Here is a 21,683-nt window from a genome sequence, read left to right as displayed (position 1 = left end):
GGAGCCCCGTTGCCCATGCAGACATCCAGTATGCATCCAGTATACTGACTGGTTTATGTGCTGTGGTAGATTTTTAATAGATAAAATAGTAAACTGTATATTAAACTAACAATGTCTCTAACATCTAACCTTACTTCTCTTTTCAGGCCTAACATGATAACACTTTGAAACACAATGTACTAAAACGTTCTGTCCTGTGTTTTTGGATGTTGTATTTTTGCCATACCCCTTTGACTTTGGTTGTGTGAGTGTATAAATAACAAGTTTGGGAACTGAAACTAGACAGATGACTAAATTTGAACCTTGTGATTAACAATAAAGTAATCATTAAAGCAAAATTTGCTTTACCTAGTAACAGAAGGGTTTGTCTATGAAAACCAATCAAATTGTGGGGAAATTATGTAATGCAGCGTGACATTTTTGCTGTACCTCCTTATTCTATAAAAACTGTTGTATTCGTGTTAGCTGGTGGGATTCTCAATGGAATTTGTCTGAGATCCTCCGGCCTTGCTTCTTCTTGGGGGAGATTCCCTGAGAACTGCTCGAGAGATCCTCCGGCCGTGATTAAAGCATTTAAAGGACATTTGCTAAGGTCTGTTTGTCGATCATTCCTGCGCAGGAAGAAAGCTAGTTAGGGAAGCAAGTTAGTTAGGTAGACTTAGAACTGAAAGGGATCGTCGATTAAGCATCGATTGGAGACGTTAGGGATCGTCGATTGGAGACGGCCCCGGTAGATGAGATAGGACTTAGTTAGGTTTAGGGGAAAATCTACAACATTGCTCTTGAGTCTGTTGTCACTTTTAGTAAATAGTTTTGTTACTAAAAGTGTTCTTTGTGTTTGGAACACACATTTCAGCTGCGAACCATGCTGGAGATCGCATGAACCATTCCCCGCACCGTTTGAAGAGTTCATAAAACAACGTTCACATCATCCAAACGAACCTCGATGCGCTTCAGAAGTGCTAGTGTGAATGAACCCTGAATCATCATCAACACATACTCGGACTAGAGCCTCATTCCTCCACAGAAGTCAAACGACCAAATTCAGTGGCTAGTTGCATAAATTGCTTAGACTAGTCTTAAAAGTTAGTCATCTCATTTTTTTCTTCAAGACTGGTCCTGACTTTTTAAAGTCTAATTTGACTTGGAAAAAGTAAGACTGATTACCTTTTATCTAACTGCTAGTTGGTCAAACTAAAAAATTAAAACATGTCAATTTACACAAGTTATTTTAAAAGTCTTAACCCTTGTGCTGTGTTAAAAACACCTTTTGTGTTCCTGGTCTTTTAAAAATGGCTTGAAAATCGCTCGTTAAGCCATAGTATCACCAAATATTGGATTACATTTTTCTGTCAACTTGTTTTCTTTCAATTTGCACAGGTTTTGTATTAATTTTTGGAACTGATTAATCATAGGCCTCATTTATCTGCGCATATGCATCTCTTTTGAGTGAAAAAAGCATTATTTCTGGATAAATTTGTCAATATACAACAAAATAAACACTGTTTATCACAGTAGTGTTCTTTGATGTTTAACCAGGAAGTTTGTTTTGTTTTGAACAAAATGGCACAAAGTCACACATGTAGTGTCTGGACCAATCAGACACACAATTATTCATCATATTTAATGAATAAGCCTGAATACGCCTGAGGACCGTAACAAGCAAAGGTCCCAGTTGGCCCAAGCGAGCTCTGAGATGCTCTCCCGCTGATCAGTATCAGCCGACACTATAGTCCAGATACTTGAGGACCTCAGACACATTCCAGGAGGGGGAAGGAGACCTCAGGCCAGAGGAACGACTCCTTAATGGCCGTAAAAAAGGACTCTTCTCCATTCATTCATCGAAATCCAGTTACATGCTCAAGACAAAGGATCGTAAAACATTCCCTCTGAAAGCTTAAGGCACGCTGGCTCACGAGAAGAGAAAGGCCACTGTCGGAGCGACCTCCCTCTCGGTGTTCTTTTTCTTCTTGCTTCTTCCCCTGGTTGCTGTTCGTATGTTCGACATCCAGTCCGACTGACCTTTCCTCTGGTGTTAATTTCCTAGATCATAAGGCTAACATCGCAAGTTCATCATAATTTCTTCATTCAACACTGAAGAAATTGATTGCAACTCCAACACTATCGACTCACAGAACCATCAAGACTTTCTCCTGAGACTGCATCTAGACGCAAGATACGACCGGATACGGCAAGAGTGTAATCTACCAGTTAGCTCCGCTGGTAGCTAAGCGTATGAGGCTTTTTTTAATTGTTGTGATTGGTCGTATGTTATCCAATTGCGTGCAGTGAGATTTTCAAATGCATGCTTGGTGCCGCCCCTCGAGCTGGCCGATTTTCATTACTCAATGCCAGACCCTTAATCTTTCAGATTTGGGTCTGGATTTCCAGGCTACTGTTGTGGTATATTATCACCAAATATTGGATTCAATCTTTTTTATCAACTTGTTTTCTTCCAATTAGGACTGGTTTTATATTTATTTTTGGAATTGATTGATCGTAGGCCTCGTTGATCTGAAGATGATGTTCATCTCTGTGAAAAAGAAAGCCTGTAATAGTTTGTTTGTGTACATGAATGTGTGTGTGTGTGTGTGTGTGTGTGTGTGTCCACACATGCACAGGTCTGAGGCCTTTATTTTTGCAAGCACACATGTATGTGAACATGAACATGATGAACATGCTCCTGAACACTAAATGTTTCTCTTATTTTCGATCTCCCCCATTCATATTCAATGGATAGTCATATTTGACTAATATAAGCTCAGATCAATATAAGGCTTAAAATAAGTCAGTTTCAAAAATAAATACACACCTGTCGTGAAGTTTACAAAAAGATTGAATCCTATATTTGGTGATAATATAAAGTAATGAGAGATTTATAAGCACTTTTTGGCAGGCTGGTCATTCTTGACCGGGAACAGGCCGGTCAAAGCTGGATTAAAACTTACTTACTCAGTAGCCTAAGTTTTAATCCAATGTGATAATGTTAACTAGCATTTTCAGGGAAAAGAAAATCCACTCCGGATCAAAATGACCCGAACACAACATGAGTGTTTTAAAATAGTGGCTAAGTTAATGCAACTAGCCTCAGAATTTTTTTTTTTTTTTTTTAAATAAATGGCAATATGAGTAATGTCGAAAACAAATGAAGTCAAATAATTTTTTTAGTTATTTAATTATTATTTAAGTTACTAATTGGTTAACAGTGAGGACAGCATGTCTGATAATGTCATTAAAAAAATTAAAATACTGATACAGTTTAAAGATAATGTGTGACTACATTATGTGGACCATATGTCCCCTCAAAGATAGTAATACCAGTAATTTCTGACCTTGTGGGGACATGTTGAAGAAAACAGCTTATAAATAACACAGAGTGATGTTTTTTTAAAATGTAAAAATGCAGAAAGTTTTCTGTGATGGGTAGTTTTAGGGGTCGGGTTAGTGTGTGTGTGTGATGGGTAGTTTTAGGGGTCGGGTTAGTGTGTGTGTGATGGGTAGTTTTAGGGGTCGGGTTAGTGTGTGTGTGATGGGTAGTTTTAGGGGTCGGGTTAGTGTGTGTGTGATGGGTAGTTTTAGGGGTCGGGTTAGTGTGTGTGTGATGGGTAGTTTTAGGGGTCGGGTTAGTGTGTGTGTGTGATGGGTAGTTTTAGGGGTCGGGTTAGTGTGTGTGTGTGTGATTGGTAGATTTAGGGGTCGGGTTAGTGTGTGTGTGATGGGTAATTTTAGGGGTCGGGTTAGTGTGTGTGGGTCGGGTTAGTGTGTGTGTGTGATGGGTAATTTTAGGGGTCGGGTTAGTGTGTGTGTGATGGGTAGTTTTAGGGGTCGGGTTAGTGTGTGTGTGTGATGGGTAATTTTAGGGGTCGGGTTAGTGTGTGTGTGTGATGGGTAGTTTTAGGGGTCGGGTTAGTGTGTGTGTGTGATGGGTAGTTTTAGGGGTCGGGTTAGTGTGTATGGGTCGGGTTAGTGTGTGTGTGTGATAGGTAATTTTAGGGGTCGGGTTAGTGTGTGTGGGTCGGGTTAGTGTGTGTGGGTCGGGTTAGTGTGTGTGTGTGATGGGTAGTTTTAGGGGTCGGGTTAGTGTGTGTGTGTGATGGGTAGTTTTAGGGGTCGGGTTAGTGTGTGTGTGTGTGATTGGTAGATTTAGGGGTCGGGTTAGTGTGTGTGTGATGGGTAATTTTAGGGGTCGGGTTAGTGTGTGTGGGTCGGGTTAGTGTGTGTGTGTGATGGGTAATTTTAGGGGTCGGGTTAGTGTGTGTGTGATGGGTAGTTTTAGGGGTCGGGTTAGTGTGTGTGTGTGTAATGGGTAATTTTAGGGGTCGGGTTAGTGTGTGTGTGTGTGATTGGTAGATTTAGGGGTCGGGTTAGTGTGTGTGTGATGGGTGATTTTAGGGGTCGGGTTAGTGTGTGTGGGTCGGGTTAGTGTGTGTGTGTGATGGGTAGTTTTAGGGGTCGGGTTAGTGTGTGTGGGTCGGGTTAGTGTGTGTGTGTGATGGGTAGTTTTAGGGGTCGGGTTAGTGTGTGTGTGTGATGGGTAGTTTTAGGGGTCGGGTTAGTGTGTGTGTGATGGGTAGTTTTAGGGGTCGGGTTAGTGTGTATGGGTCGGGTTAGTGTGTGTGTGTGATAGGTAATTTTAGGGGTCGGGTTAGTGTGTGTGGGTCGGGTTAGTGTGTGTGGGTCGGGTTAGTGTGTGTGTGTGATGGGTAGTTTTAGGGGTCGGGTTAGTGTGTGTGTGTGATGGGTAGTTTTAGGGGTCGGGTTAGTGTGTGTTGGTTGGGTTAGTGTGTGTGATGGGTAGTTTTAGGGGTCGGGTTAGTGTGTGTGGGTCGGGTTAGTGTGTGTGATGGGTAGTTTTAGGGGTCGGGTTAGTGTGTGTGTGTGTGTGTGTGTGTGTGATGGGTAGTTTTAGGGGTCGGGTTAGTGTGTGTTGGTCGGGTTAGTGTGTGTGATGGGTAGTTTTAGGGGTCGGGTTAGTGTGTGTGTGTGTGATGGGTAATTTTAGGGGTAGGGTTAGTGTGTGTGGGTCGGGTTAGTGTGTGTGTGATGGGTAGTTTTAGGGGTCGGGTTAGTGTGTGTGTGTGTGTGATGGGTAATTTTAGGGGTAGGGTTAGTGTGTGTGTGTGTGTGATGGGTAGTTTTAGGGGTCGGGTTAGTGTGTGTGTGTGTGATGGGTAATTTTAGGGGTAGGGTTAGTGTAGGGGGAGAGAATGTATAGTTTGTACAGTATAAAAACCATTACATCTATAGAGAGTATACATTACTCTATTGTGCTGCATAAAAATCATGATGTCTATGGAAAGTCCCCATAAAACATGGAGACCCAATATGTGTGTGAGTGTGTGTGCGTTTTGATAAAAGTTAAGAAAGGTATACATCATTTTATGGTGTTGTCTTGGCCAGTAACAAGCTGAATGTATTATTTTGTAAGTTTTTGGCAGTTAAACAAACGGCTCATTTCACAATGCCCAATGTGCTTTTCTGTTGTTTGAGCATTAAGCTTTTCAAATACATTTTTTGTCTAACATTCTCCTAAAAAGTTGAGAATGTTTTTCCCTTTTCCTTTTGGGGAAAGCATGATACAGCTGTATTTATGAGCTATGTCTCAGGTATATCTATGAGTAATGTTTCAGGTTGTGAACAGGCCATTGTTTAGGGTTTGCCATTGTCTGGGACTGTATATAACATGAGAAGTCCTCCTATATAACATGAAAGGTCCTCGTCCTGGGAACCCGTCAAAAACGCGGATGTCTGTAGGAGCAAGTGTGGCTGTGGTGTTGAGGATCTGTCTACACTTGCTCATGTCAGCTCTCTGAATGAATTATTACCATAGACCATCTTTCAGTGGTCATCAATACATGTAATAAATCTCTCTACTGACTTTGAAGTTTTTGACTTGAAGGACTGGGGGTTTAGACTGTAGCTAAAGCACTTATTTAATCAGGTTTGTGGAATCAGTTACAGCTGTTGATGCCGAATTTAAGGAACTAATGTTAATGCTGCATTAAATGTTGCATCTTTTACCGCATAAACATTATATAGAACATTAATCGACTCGTTATCCCTAGGTGCTGTGCTTTGGTGTGAAATGCATTGCATGTTATTTAGTTAATTTTAAGGAATAAGTTCCTTAATCTGTATTGATTTATTGTTTTATTTGCACACCATATATGTTAAGTTGAAGCTGTATAACTGTTGTCATTTGCTGACCTTGGGGTGTTACCCTGTGTGAATCAAGGGAAAGTGTCAAGAAAATTCATGCACACAGGAAACGAAGCATGTCAAACACAACAGGATCAAATGACATTTCTCAAGTCTTTGCCAAAACCAGGTGTAATCAGTGTCAGCGTGAAACGAGTCTGTCAAAGCTTGTGCTGCCATTCTGCAGATCATTCTGAAGATATTAATGTAGAAACACATATGTTTTTTATTATTATTATTTAGCTGCAAAATGTCTAGTATGTCCAACTTTATCTGCATACATGCAGTACTCGTGTGGGGCGATTTATATTCTGTGTTGCAAATTATATTAGTTAACATGAATTAACAATATTTCTATAGTATATATCTTAATGTTAATTTCAACATTTACAAATTTTTTAAATCAAAAGTTGCATTTGTTAGCATTAGTTAATGCACATGCACAAAGAATGAACAGCTGTATTTTTATAGATTTTATAGATTAATAAATGTTGTACAAATAAATTACTCTGTTCATGTTAATTAATACATTAATACCTAATGTTAACAAATTAGACCTTTTGTACGAGCATTACTGACATGTCTGTTGATATAGGGCTGACAACCCCACACACCTTCCTCTTCTTCTTTCACATTGCCTGTGGTCACATCCGCTCTTACTCTGGAAAAATATTTCTGCTTTTGTGACAGTTGTGTCATTTCCTGTTTCCCTACAGGCTTTCTCCAAAGGACATGAGGGTTAGATCCCTCCAGGAGCTGGACATCTATGGTTCCTCTCTCCTCTCATCCCACGGCAGAGGGACTCGTTCCTGATCCCCAAACCTCCCCCATCCCCGAGTCTTTCCCTAATTCATGACCCAGCAGGATGCATCATCTGTGCGAGCTCTCTCTGAGCGTCTCCTCATAGCCTCGCACAAGGGCCAAGCTGAGCATGTGGTTCAGCTCATCAACAAAGGGGCCAAGGTAGCCATTACCAAGGTCAGTTTCATGCCTTAGTAATCTTAGTTATATAGTGAGGTTCAGAAGTCATTGTATTGTCATTCAAACATCTATGTGGGATGAGCATAATGCACTTCTATACAGGTCTTGGTGTTAATCTGCATAAGAATATTGCATTTGAAGACCTTGGTCTTGTTGTAAACGGCACACTTGTGGTCAATGGCTGCCTCGTACACGTGCCTGTGAAGTCCACTCATTCAAATCGCTTGTCCTACGTAGAGTCGAGGGAATGCTGGAGCCTATCCCAGCGTCGTGAGCCGAAGGAAGGGATACACCCTAGACAGATGCACACCTGTGAAGTCCCATTCGTGATATTAGGAATCAGAAGGTCGCTCGTGAGCACCCTCTTTGTGTCTGCGATGTTCCCTCGATCAGGGCTGCACGATATTGAAGAAAAATGCAATATGATGCAAGGAGGAGATCCAGTCAGATCTCAATACAAATACAAAAAGCAAAGAAACTGCTCTTGTTCCTTGCAATGCCTCAGGCGTTGCGTTCGAAGATGCAGTCTCAGATGAAAGTCTTGATGGCTTTTAATAGTTTATGGTGACGAAGTTGCAATTCTTCCGGGTTGAGTGAAAGATGTTGTAACTTCGGGGATGTTAGTCTGACTCTGAGAGTCTTCTCTCCTGACGGAGGGGTTGCACATGGCTTGATGTGTTGAGGCCTGTCGGGGCCGCTGTGCTGGCCCCAGGACCAAGTGAGGTCCCACACAGAAGAGAGGGAGCTCTTTAAGCTCCACAGACACTATTTTCGCTTGACAATCGTACCTTTCTCATTGGTCAAGCCAAACTCGAGAGGCGTGACGCCTTGGCTTGACCAATGAGAAAGGTACGATTGTCAAGCGAAAATAGTTCCTTTTGTTTGGAAGCTGACTCATTTGCATGATTGGAGTAAGCTGGCAGTTTGTGTCCCTTTAACTCTGATTAATTTAACAAGCATACAATGCATGCTGTAAGAAGGTGATATACACCAATGTGTAGTGCGTCACACGCGGATTAATTTGATAGGAAGCATGATACCCATAAGGTTACATTATCTAGTGGCTCATAAAACATAAAACATGTTTCATAAAACATGCCTAAAACAAAATACAATACAAGAGACAATATACAAAACAGCAATAATAGATACAATGTCTTGGGAATATGCATGTTCATTCATAGTTTGTCTATGAATTAATGAGGAAAAGTCTGTTTTACGGGCTTTATGTGTCTTTCCTATGGCCTGTGCTTTTGCATGTGGCCAACTTCCACATTCTTTTGAGCAATAAAACTTCATTCTTGAGTCTTATCAGATGATTTCTCGTTGCTTGCCAAGGCAAGCAGAGGCCTGGTCCTCCATCTCAGTGTAAATTGCCATTCGGGGGTCGTCCCATACAACTCTTACACACAGTTTGTTTGTTCGGTAAAGGGTTTTAAAGATTATTTGTTAAATATAACAAATGATTTGTCTCAGTCAGTACAGACAATAGACTCATAATCACATCACAGAAATGAGCATTTTTACCTGGATAAGGGCAATGTTTACATTAAATGTATGTTTCTTCTATGCCAGATTCTTACATTTAACAATTTAGTAATAAGACACTTTGTGTGACAGATTCCTGGAAAAGTGCATACAGATTCTTAAGTTCTGTGATGGCACTGAAATAAAGCATATGTCTTTATATATAAACATATGATGCAGTTATTGTGTCAGGCAGTGGAGCATTTTGGGCTGCTTAGCAGGATTTGCAGTTAATAAGCAGCCCTAGAGAGAAAAAGTGACATGTGCCAGTTTTCAATAGCTTGGCAAGCCAGACTCACATCAAGATGTTGGGTCTGGGAACACAGCATTGGCAGGCAGGGCCGTCCATAAGGGGGGATAAAGGGGAACGTTTTCTGGGGCCCAGCCGCTAGAGGGGGCCCATGCAGTCCAGCTATAATTATGTTCATCCTAAATATAAGCAAAAGTTACCATATTTTATTTTGAACCAAAATAGCACCATTAATTGTTGAAAGTGAGAAAAAAATGCATTTTATTTAATGTTGCTTGAGTAAAATGTAGCCTGTGTCATAATGAAACACCCCTTTCCTGAAAATGGTCTGAGCTATTTTTTGTTGTACTTAATATCGCGAGCGGGCGCGGGCGCCGTGAGCGCTGAGCGAGCAGCAGGTACGAGTAGTGAGTTGTCGTCAAAAAAGATGGATAAAGCAAAAAAGCTGGCGGGGGCTAAACATAGAAAAAGAAAGAGGGAAAAGGAGATGGCATGTCAATTGATGAGACAGCAGCTAAATAAGTGGATGAAAGGCAACAGGTAGGATTTAAAGTGTGACGTCCAGGCATGTAGATCCATCTGGCCATCGGGACTACCGGGAGATTCCCAGTGGGCCGACGTGCTTTTTGGGCCGATGCATCCCATACTTTTTTTCTTTTTTTGTCTAACGGCCCATAAAACTGTACATTCGTTTTGTTTTGTTTTGCTTAATCGGCGGCGCTGGGTTAGTGCCGGTGTAATGCATTGGTCAAAAAAAGTCAGCGTTAGTTTCTTTTCTGAAACACCGGCCCATGAAACAAGTAGATCAGCGGCCCATTGGTTCTTTGGAACTATACGGTTATCCGGACCAGTGACGGGTAGGTTTAGGGGCGGGGTTAGGGGTAGGCCATCGCATGGTCCAGATAACCGTATAGTACCGGTTCTTTTCTTGATGGTCACTGGGCTGGCCCAATCACATCTTTAATGTGAAGTATAGAAATATACTCTTTCAAGTATAGAAATTAGTACAAAACTAATTATGAAAGTTTCCTTTATTTTTCAGTGCATTTGTTTTACAATATATGGCTATTATATCATGGGATTAATATTATAACTATTATCATAGTGTAATGTAGACAGACACTGTAACTAAAAGAGGTTTTAATTTTTAATTTGCACACTGAATATGGGTTGGAGTTTTTAATTTTGAACTCTCAAAGTGCACCAGATTGATGAATTTAACATTAAAAAGCACAACATTTTCTTACGGGGGGTGCCCCCCAACCCCCCTACCCCCCTAGAGGTACAGAGGTCCACTCACCACAGCTTTACCAAAAATCCTGTAAGAAACACTGGTATTGCTATGGCAATGCAGTTTATATTTATTTATTTATTTGATTCATCACTGTGGAGTATAGTTCAAATGTATTAATAAATGACTTTTTTTTTCTTATTTCATCTATTAACTCTCACTCGTTCCTACTCACTCATTACATGGCACACTTATTTATTTATTTATTTGTTGTTTTTTTTGTTTTGTTTTGTCAAACAAAATTGTTGCTGCATACCCTTCTGACACTGGGTAGTTGCGCCCCTAAGTCTCTCTCAGTTAAATGTATGTGTTAATGTAGGAGAGAGAGAGAGAGAGCACATGCTTGATATGAATAGCCTATAGCAGATTTGGGGAGGGCCCATTCACTGGACCTTTTCAGGGGCCCAGTCATTTCTGTGGGCGGGCCTGTTGGCAGGGCTCAATCCAAGGGCCGGGATAAACGCTTGTCTTTCAAATTCCCTCTGCATTTAATAGGATAGCGCTACAACCAACCAGAGCGCTTTCCCACCAGCGGAGCTAGTTGAGAGATTAAACTTTTGCCGTATCCGGTCGGCAAAACTCCGAACACATCTTCCTTTTTTAAGAATGACTTCAGTGCCGTTCTTTGTTCTTTTCTCAAAGAAAAGCTTAACTCCAAGTCCTCCAGAGTCGCGGCCAAAGCCGATTCGAAAGGCCGCTGTTTGCCAGCTGCTCTTCTTTGTTTTCAAGTAGCAGGGAACCGTTGCAACTCTGCCGTCATCATGTTAAGCCCTCCCACCGACTCTATACACGGTGTGATTGGCCTGACTAGAGTTTGGTTTTTCCAGCTCGAAAGCCAATGGAGAGTTGCTAGACGACACTGGCTGCAAAATAAAATCTGCTGCCGCTAGGATGCGTCTAGATCTCTAGGCTAAGTTTTCAAGGCTCTTGACCAACATATGAGAGTACTGTGGCACTAGTGATTGGATGGATGGTGGTGGTGGTTTGCTATTCGTTGATCTCGTGAGTGACAGGCTGACATCATCAGAGAAGAGATGCTGCAAGTGGGAGGGGAAGATATTTCAGTTAAAGATTACGAAAGCACACAAATTGAAAAAAAGATTATGATGTGCATGTGCATGAATAGATAATTTAAAATAAACTATAAAAAAAAAAAAAAAAAGTGACTTTAATACTGATGTACAGTCACAATTTTGAAACAAAGCCAGGGACTGTTTCCTACAATCAGAGAGTGTTTGAACAGGACAGATTTCACACAGGAGGAAATCTGAGAGCCTGGTCCATAATTCACAGGGTTTAAGGAAAGGAACACAAGAGTTACTTCTGACAGTGATAATGCAACACATATTGTTGACTTGTGGACGTCTCATTGACATTAATGCAGCATAAAGTATTGTTATTTCTGTGACTGCAGGTTAAACTGTGGACTCTGTAATCTCTGGCGACAGCTGCTCTTTAAACGCACATGAGCGCTCAAACTGTTTCTCAACCACTCTTGTTATATCAACTAAACATTACATGCATTTGCAGTTTTGTTTTTGTGTCTGTGTAACTGGAAAATGGGAGCTTGTTAATCCTGAGATTGAGAAAACTCTCATTATAATCTGTCAGTGTATTTTCGGGCAGGTGAACATGAACAACCTCCTCTGTCGGATCTGAGGTGCAGTCTGTTCCCCGTCCTGCCGTCTGGACCTGAGCACATACCTCAGGTCTCTTCCCCCAAATCATTACATAACTCAAACTAGTTTTGAGCAGTCGAGTCCATAAGCAGTTTTATTACACGGCTCTGTGGAATACTTGATTCTGATTGGTCAATTGCGCCATCCAGCGGTGTGTTATTCCCAGATAACAACCTCTGAAAACAGAAACACAGGCTCATCCGGGTTACTGAAGTCAGCTGTGCTTTACACTTGCTAGAAACAGTTTTCTTCATGGAAGTTTTGCTTTTGGTGAGCTAATAAAATATTAAAACTCAGGTAAATCAATATTTTGTGTACAGTTATTTAATTGTCATCCAGTATCGTGGACTCGCTCTCTCTTGTTTCATACAAATGAAGCTGCTGCCATTTTGTGACTATTGTTTTGTACACTGTTGGATTATAGGATAACAAACTGGTATGATTTTAAAACAGTTTAATCTCAAATCAATATCTCTTATCCCCATAATTATTTCTGTGGTGAAATGCTGTGTAATAAGTGGTATGACTGTATACCGTATCCCTAAAATGTCCGTCTAGTTTGAACTTGCCGCGCTGCAACTCCTCTCTCCACGGAAGCTTTGCGTTAAAAGAGCTAATAAAATATTTAGTCTTAGATCAATATTTCATGTCTAATTATTTACTCATGTGTCAAGTAGCCGTTTAATAAGTGGGATAATGTACATCCAGCCGGTTGTTATCTCAGAATACCCCCCTTCAGGCTGATGAAGACCTGATCCTGATCACCCTGTCTGGGTTTATTCTGAGATAACAACCGGCTGGATGTACATTATCCATTACTGACGCTCACAGGTACAGGTATGACACAGAAGACCTGCCGTCTTTTAATCACTTCTTGTTGTTTGTTCCTACCCTCATACGTCCTGGATGATCTGGACACACTCCTCTGCCTCTTCCAGGCGCTTCGCTCTTCCTGTGAGGTGATTTTAACATTCAACTAGACTAGGGTTCCCAAACGGGGTTTGTGAGTTGATGAAAAGCTAATAAATAATTAAATCAAATGTAACATTAAAGGGCACCTATTATGCAAAATTCACCTTTACATGGTGTTTGAACATAAATGTGTGTTGGCAGTGTGTGTTCACAACCACCCTATAATGATAAAAATCCACCCAGTGCTTTTTTCTAAATCCCCATAAATCATAAGCACTGTCTCAGAACAAGCCGTTCGATGCGGCAATGTGACGCCACTTTGCACAGGCCCCTCCCACGACTGTTGATTGACACTGCAGTTTGAGCATAGACCCGCCCTGAGTGAGCTAAACACAGGCCCCTCCCACGACTGTTGATTGACACTGCAGTTTTAGCGTAGACCCGCCCTGAGTGAGCTAAACACAGGCCCCTCCCACGACTGTTGATTGACACTGCAGTTTTAGCGTAGACCCGCCCTGAGTGAGCTAAACACAGGCCCCTCCCACGACTGTTGATTGACACTGCAGTTTTAGCGTAGACCCGCCCTGAGTGAGCTGGACACAGTCCGCCATTGTTTCGACGCTGGAGCAGCTGTAGACAAGAATGTCTTAAAAACGACTGAGGTGTTTTGTTGTTGGATGTAAGAGGATGTAGCAGTCTTCATTTACTCTCGTTGTTACTCGAGGATGGATCAGTACAACTGTTCGTGATCAAGCTTACAGTCTCCAGAGCGACAGGCCTAACGTTGCTGATCACGGCAGAAATGAAAGTGCGCACTTTATCACAGCTCATCGAGTCGTTTTACGGATATAAGGTTTACCAGTTTATTAAGCACCCACTGAAAAGGTGTGTATATATTTGTTTACTGTTAGTTGTAACGAGTGTTTTGTGTACTTCACTGTGTATGTTGATGATAATGAAAGGGAGAGAGAGAGTTTTGGACATGCGCACTTCTTATACTGTGTTTATTCAGCTCTTACAGTGATTCTCTGGAGTAAAACTAACACTCATCTTTTGTGTGATGTACATTAAACTTCATTGAACTCGTCAGTATATTTTGGTCATCATTCGGACGGGGTCTACTACAGCAGGCTTGTATTAATAGTAGATAAAAGCAGATGACAAATAAGTTATAACCGTAATTAAACTAAACTATACCTGTTCTATCTCCATACAGCAAATATTCTCTGGCTCTGTGGGCATTATTGTCCGACTCCGGGTCGAAATGAACACCGCAACTGAGAGTTTCTGTTTTGATATTATCAGATGAGATTGTCCTGACTGAGCTTGAGCTCGTGAGGCTCCGCCCCCTGGGCCGCAGCAGCAACTCATTTGCATTTAAAGGGATACACACTAAAACGGCACGTTCTTCTGAGCCCCCAAAAAAACATGCTGTAAAAAATTATCTGTTGGGTATTTTGAGCTAAAACTTCACATACACACTCTGGGGACACACTCTGAGACTTATTTTACATCTTGTGAAAAGGGGCATAATAGGTGCCCTTTAAAATAACAAATGGGTATGCACAATTAAACGAAATAAAACAAGAAATAGTGACATCAAATCAAAGGCTGCGATTTAAAGCAGTCTGTTGCGTTTCAGAGTGAAGTGTGACACTGTGTTCATTTACAGTGTTTTCAGATCAGCTCGGGTCACAGTAAATGCTGTGATGTTAACACGCATTTGGGAGCTTAATGTGCACTAGGTTCACTTACAGTCACATTCACACAATTTCCCACATTTTTGTGGACAGATGTTTACAGTATTTCAGCAATGGCAAAATAAAAGCTTGATGATTTGATGATTTATTTAGATAAAAACCATCTAAATAAAACACATACTAAAAAAGATGAGCTAATTTATCTGTTTATATGTCATGTGACCATTAACCGACATCAGATAACTGTTAATATCTAGTTAAATTATTGAAAATCTTGCCTGTTAAAAAATGCGTACTTAAAGAAATAAAATCTCAGGGGGTACTTCAAGTAAATATTTGACATTTGAAGGGATTCGGCTGACAGTAGAGTTTGGGAACCCACTATTTCACCAGCACGTTTCAGTCCTCTTATATCAGTCTCCCCTTCATGTGTCTGATGCCTCTTCTTCATCTCATGCTGTTCTTCACAAGGCCTTTGGAGCCGCTCACAACCCTACTGAACCTCTTCACTGGTGTTTTAGTTTCCATCTTTTTTTTCTTTTCTTTTTTCTTTTTTTTTGCATGTCTGCAAACATTGCTGCATCTGACTTCAATTCCAGCCTGTAATCAACTCTGCCCTGGAGTCATGAAGATAGATGTCCATGTAACCAGCCTACGGGAGCCTGTTCTATAGGAAATATCTATAAGGATATACCAGATATTTCAGAAAAATGCTCTGATCAAACTTAGGCATTTAAACTTTATGCATTAAAATTTATTAATTTTTTTGCACAATAGCTATTCAATTAACATGATGATTGACTGGATAGAAATAAAGAGTTAAAATTACTCATCCTCAAACTAGTTCACAAACACATAGCAATGTCAACTTAAAAGAAAAAGAAAAGAAAAAATGATTTTTTAAATGTTTTAAAAGAAGTATCTTCTGCTCACCAAGGCTTCATTTATTTGATCCAAAATACAGCAAAAACAGTAATATTGTGAAATATTTTTACAATTTAAAATAACTGTTTTCTATTTGAATATATTTTAAAATATCAAAGATCAAATCTGAATTTTCAGAATCATTACTCCAGTGTCACATGATCCTTCAGAAATCACTCTTATATGATGATTTGATGCTCAAGTAACATTTGATTATTAATAATGTTGAAAGCAGTTGTGTACAATTTCTTTTCAGGATTCTTTGATGAATAGAAAGTTCAAAAGAACAGCATTTATCTGAAATAGAAAGCTTTTGTAACATAATAAATGTCTATACTGTCACTTTTGATCAATTTAATGCATCATTGCTGAATAAAATTATTAATTTCTTTAATTTCTTTCCAAAACAGGGAAGAATGTTTTTCTTTTTTCTTTTTCAAACGGTTGTGATAATGTTACAACAGCTTTCTATATCAGATAAATGCTGTTTTAATTAAAGGGGGCAAATAATTTTTGGAGAAAAACATTTATTTCATAATGTGATTTTCCTCCCACTTTCAATTCATTTACTTCAATGAAAGGTTAGATTTTTGCTAATTTTTTTAAATAAAATATCAAAAGGATAAACAATGCAGATTTATTTTTTACAGCCATCTTTGATCATATTTACAAAGGAGGCAAATAATTCTGGCCAGCACTGTATATATATTTTTAAGTTTAAATATAAAATCTGTCAAAATAATTCTTACTATAATTATTACTTTTGAAATATTGATATTATCAAATAGATTTCTATAATTTGATCAAACAATACTTTTTTAGAATAACAAAGCACAGAACATAACAGAATTAATCAGATTTAATACTAATAATTACTGTGCTGTTATTTTCCCACAAAAATGACATCACTTCCTGGCGAATTGATGTCATTAAGGAAGTTTTTTTTTTTTAGAAACATGATAGAAAAAGATATTTAGAACATAGTGTTTGTTTGAAATGTTTTACATAAAGGAACAAACACCTGCAATATTCTTAATAGATTTTCATATTAGAAGTTAGTGCTGCACACGACAACAATGAACATCCACTCAAACCAAAGCAGTGAAATGTATATATTTATAAATGGTGAGTTTAGTATTTTATCCATTGTATTTAGACATATGGGGACTTAAAAATGAACAACATAATAAGATTGACCTCTTTAATAATACGTGACATTTGTTTGAGAAAAAGGACAGGGACAAGTATATATTTTTAAGTTTAAATATAAAATCTGTCAAAATAATTTTTACTATAAGTATTACTTTTGAAATATTGATATTATCAAATAGATTTCTATAATTTGATCAAATCACAGAAGGCCTTCGTGCCGTAACTGAGGTCAGACACTTTACAATCTTTATCTCGTACAGTTACAGGACAGATAAGAAGATCAATAAACCCCTAAGAGCTCGCCGGCAGCCTGTGCTAACATACTAACATTACAATAATAAAACATATTATCTGATATGATCTACTTTCTATGCAATTATAAAAAACCAGCTTAGCCATGCAGATTTCTAAGAGAGGACATTTGCATCATTGTTTGTTTGCATATGATGTCTAAAATCCCATTAACTCTATACAGCAGCCAGAACACACTGTGTCTGTTACATAAGTCAGTTTCTCTTTGTGACGGTCTCCTGACCGCTGTCCTCTGGGAGATTAATCACTGCTCAAACTGTATCACATCGTTATATGCGTTATATAATGTGCATCACATTGTTATTTACTCTCACTCACTGTGATTGGAGTTGTGCAGGTTTGCTTTGCATCACGGTTAGTCACACTTCTGTTTAGTCCCACACACATTCACTGGCTTGCCCTCCATTCTGATGGACTGATAGCTGTTAAAGTCTCTGATTGTGTGTGTGTGTGTTGTTTTCTCACAGAATGGCAGAACGCCTCTGCATCTGGCTGCCTATAAAGGCCACATTGCTGTTGTGAGGATTCTGCTGGCGGCCGGATGTGACCTGGACATTCAAGATGATGTGAGTAGAAAACGTTTGCAGCATTTTCTCTTCTGAGCTCTTGTACTCTCGAACTCTTGAACTCTCTCTTCTGAAGGGGATAGAGCCTTCGCCGCTATGGCACCCAGACTATGGAATGCTTTGCCAACCAGTATTAGGTTTGCTGAGAATGTGGACAGTTTTAGGGGACAAGTGAAGACTCATTTGTTCAGGTTAGCTTTTGGGTAATCTCTGTCCTTTATATATTGATAATTTTATCTGTTTTATTTTATTTCTTTAGTCTGTTCTTTATTATGTTTTATTGTCTATTGTAAAGCGCTTTGTGACCTAGTCTGTGAAAGGCGCTTTATAAATAAATTTTACTTACTTACTTACTTGTAAAAACAAACATATCATTGATGACCAGTGGCGTCGCTGGGTTCTCTGGGCCCTCTGGACATTTTCATTGGGCAAAGTCACTGTTGAAGTCTAATCTTTCTATAAAATAAAAAAAGACTTAACTATGGCTATGTTCCAGGGTTATTATAGTTAACAAAAATGTAAAAGCTATAAAAAAGTTTTAAAAAAAAATAAAATAAAATAATTATATATATATATATATATATATATATATGTATATGTATATGTATATGTATATGTATATATATATATATATATATATATATATATATATATATATATATATATATATATATGTATATGTATATATATATGTATATATATATATATATATGTATATGTATATATGTATGTATGTTTGTTTTATTTCAGCAATATTTCACATTTTCAACTTTATTTTCTGAGATAAAAATGAATAAAATACTAAATAGACAAATAAAAATGACAAAAACACAACAAAACTACTAAAACTTTAAAATTGAAATGAAAAATATAAAACTGAATTCAAAACATTAATAAAAGCTATAATAGTATCTCACTGATAAATAACACTGCTATGTTCACACTGCCAGCTTTACTGCTCAGATCTGGCTGTTTACATTCACACGTGTGACCTGATCCCGGTCCTGAACTGATCCCGGTCCTAATCTGATCCCGGTCCTGAACTGATCCCGGTCCTGAACTGATCCCGGTCCTAATCTGATCCCGGTCCTGAACTGATCCCGGTCCTGAACTGATCCCGGTCCTAATCTGATCCCGGTCCTGAACTGATCCCGATCCTGAACTGATCCCGGTCCTGAACTGATCCCGATCCTGAACTGATCCCGGTCCTAATCTGATCCCGGTCCTGAACTGATCCCGGTCCTGAACTGATCCCGGTCCTAATCTGATCCCGGTCCTGAACTGATCCCGATCCTGAACTGATCCCGGTCCTGAACTGATCCCGGTCCTGAACTGATCCCGGTCCTGAACTGATCCCGGTCCTAATCTGATTCCGGTCCTGAACTGATGCCGGTCCTGAACTGATGCCGGTCCTGAACTGATGCCGGTCCTGAACTGATGCCGGTCCTGAACCTGATTCCGGTCCTGAACTGATCCCGGTCCTGAACCGATCCCGGTCCTGAACCGATCCCGGTCCTGAACCGATCCCAGTCCTGAACTGATCCCGGTCCTAATCTGATCCCGGTCCTGAACTGACCCGCTTACGCAGAGAAACACACTGTCATTGGAAATCAGTATTTATGTTTTCATTTATACGGTGATATGCCACGGACGCCTGCGAATTTGTGCGCTGGCGATAATGATGAGAATGAAAAAAAGAACAAATCTATCAAATAATATTAATATGACTCCTCAACTTTTGCTTGTATAGATCTTTCACCATAATTCTTGTGAGTTCAAACACACTGTCCGTCCACTGACTGCCTTCGAAGTGACGTCAGGATAGTGCCGTACTTATTTCCTGACAGGAATGAGTAAAGTGTTCAGTGGATTGTACTGTTGTCCAGCCAACAAAACATCTTTCTGAAGGAAAAAAAAATCAGTAGACAAAGACTCCATAAAATAATTAGTGAGTTGTGAAAATGACATGCTCTAGTATTTTTATTCAGTGTGTGCCATTGTAAAGACTAAGTCTATCCCTCATAGCCTTGCTTTCATCCGTGTTAAATTCAGTATGCCGAGGTCTGATCCGAGAACATCATCAGAGCTGGACCTGATTTAGATCAAGCAGAATCGAAAAGATACTGTGTGCTGTTCACACTGTTAAGAAGAAAACTGATTTGGGCCACTTTTGTCTGAAGGACTACATTAAACTAGTAATCGGGTTTTTGAAACATCATATAGTGCAACTGAAGAGTCGTAAATGTCTATGCACATTTAAAAGAATAATTCATACACCAGTTTCCCTCCAAACCCCTGTGACTTTCTTTTGTTTTGAGGAAAAGCATAAAAGCCCCATAACTCATGCATTATACTGAGGTCTGAAGACAGATGAGGAACAGCACGTTTATAGTTTCAGGATTTTTCATTCATATTTTGGACAGATGATGTTCCACAATACAAACTGACATTTGTTTTCATGAACCTTATCTGTATTTTGGCAACCATGCCATTTTTTTTTTTTTTTTTTTTTTTTTTTTGTAGTTTGTTTTGCTTTCTGCTCCAGAGAAAGAATCCTGATTTTACAGAAGATCCTCTACAGAAAACTGAAAACAGAGAAATGTTGATCTTAAACCGTGTTTCCTGCACTTCTATTGAATCTATAGCGCCACAGCAAACAAAATCATATTTATACAGCTTTTTTTTTTTTATTGAATCAAAATCTGTTGTCGTGTTATGACCAGAATCAGAAATCTGTTGGAGAGATTTGTCCAAAACAAGATTGCTAAACTGTTTTGGACCCTGCTTTAAAACGATCCCTTCACAGTCAGTGATTAACACACACCGTTGCACATTACACACACCGGTCCCATAAACAAGCCCACAGGATCAGCATGGCTTGACTGATGTTGGACGTGTTGCTCTCCCTCAGGGTGACCAGACAGCCGTGCACAGAGCCGCTGTGGTGGGAATCACTGACGTCATCTCGGCGCTCGTCCAGGAGGGATGTGCACTAGATAGACAAGACAAGGTACACACATCTCATTCTCATGTGCTGGAAAAACACTTACTATAGCAGGAGTTGCATTGTTGTTCCCATTACTTTCACTGCACATATGTCAATATGTAAAGAATAATGTTCAGTAATCTGGTCAAATAACTGGAATATTGATCTATTGAAGTATTGATTTGAGTGTAAATACTTTATGTGAGAAGGAGAACATGAGTGACATGAGAGATATGAAACTATCACAGTTATGTAGGAAATCAGCCTGGGACAACAGACAAAATGCAACATTTTCCCCGATTACAATTTTTTTATTTTTTTTTTATTCCTTAAAATAGTGGAATTCCTTAAAAAAGTGACATCATTTGGTGCCTTTCTACAACTATATATATATATATATATATATATATATATATGAATGAAGAGTTCAGATGCAAAAGCCTCTAAGTGCCATCTGAAATTTTCTTCTACAATGATCATTTTTATAAAGCTTGTATATTTAAGTCAAGTAATTTCACTTAAATGACAATTAATAGGTAATTTGCATTGCCATTTAAGTGAAATTATTGAACTTAAATATACAAGCTTGATAAAAATGATCATTCTAGAAGAAAATTTCAGATGGCACTTAGAGGCTTTTGCATCTGAACTCTTCATATACATATACATATGCATATACATATATACACACTAAGTGGCCACTTTATTAGGTACACCCTGCTAGTGCCGGGTTGAACCCTCTACTGGCTTCAGAACTGCCTTAATTCTTCATGGCACAGATTCAGCAAGGTGACATTCCTCAGAGACTTTGCTCCACATTGAATCTCCTCAGAATCAGAAGCAGCTTTTATTGCCAAGTACAACATGTACAAGGAATTTGTCCTGGTGCACAGGTGCATAAAAATAGTAAGAAAACAAGGAATAAAAATAATATTAATAAGAATAGACATCTATTATAAAATGTTTCTGTACATTAGGAACTCCTGTTCCTCCACATCCCAAAGCTGCTCTGTTGGATTGAGATCTGGTGACTGTGATTGAGTTTGAGTGGTTTGAGATTAGTTGAGCACAATACTCAGGCAGACTGTGTGATGTCTGTGTTAAATGATGTTAAATGATGCTCAGTTGGTACTAAGTGTGCCAAGAAAATATCCTCTACAGCATTACACCCCCATCAGCCTGAACCATTGACACAAGGCAGGATG

General features: G+C 39.3%; 1 protein-coding gene across 1 annotated transcript in view; it reads left to right on the top strand.

The window, feature by feature from the left end:
- Positions 1-21,683, top strand: part of ankrd6b (ankyrin repeat domain 6b) — a 42,411-nt gene that overhangs the window by 2,686 nt on the left and 18,042 nt on the right. The window contains exons 2-4 of the mRNA XM_084090660.1: positions 6,915-7,176; positions 17,394-17,492; positions 20,404-20,502. Coding sequence (XP_083946786.1) covers positions 7,051-7,176; positions 17,394-17,492; positions 20,404-20,502 — 324 coding nt within the window. The 5' untranslated portion in view covers positions 6,915-7,050. The remainder of the gene's footprint in view (positions 1-6,914; positions 7,177-17,393; positions 17,493-20,403; positions 20,503-21,683) is intronic.

This window comes from Abramis brama (genome assembly GCF_963993115.1).
Source record: "Abramis brama genome assembly, chromosome: 18".
NCBI lineage: Eukaryota > Metazoa > Chordata > Actinopteri > Cypriniformes > Leuciscidae > Abramis > Abramis brama.
This window is presented reverse-complemented; position numbering and strand designations above follow the sequence as displayed.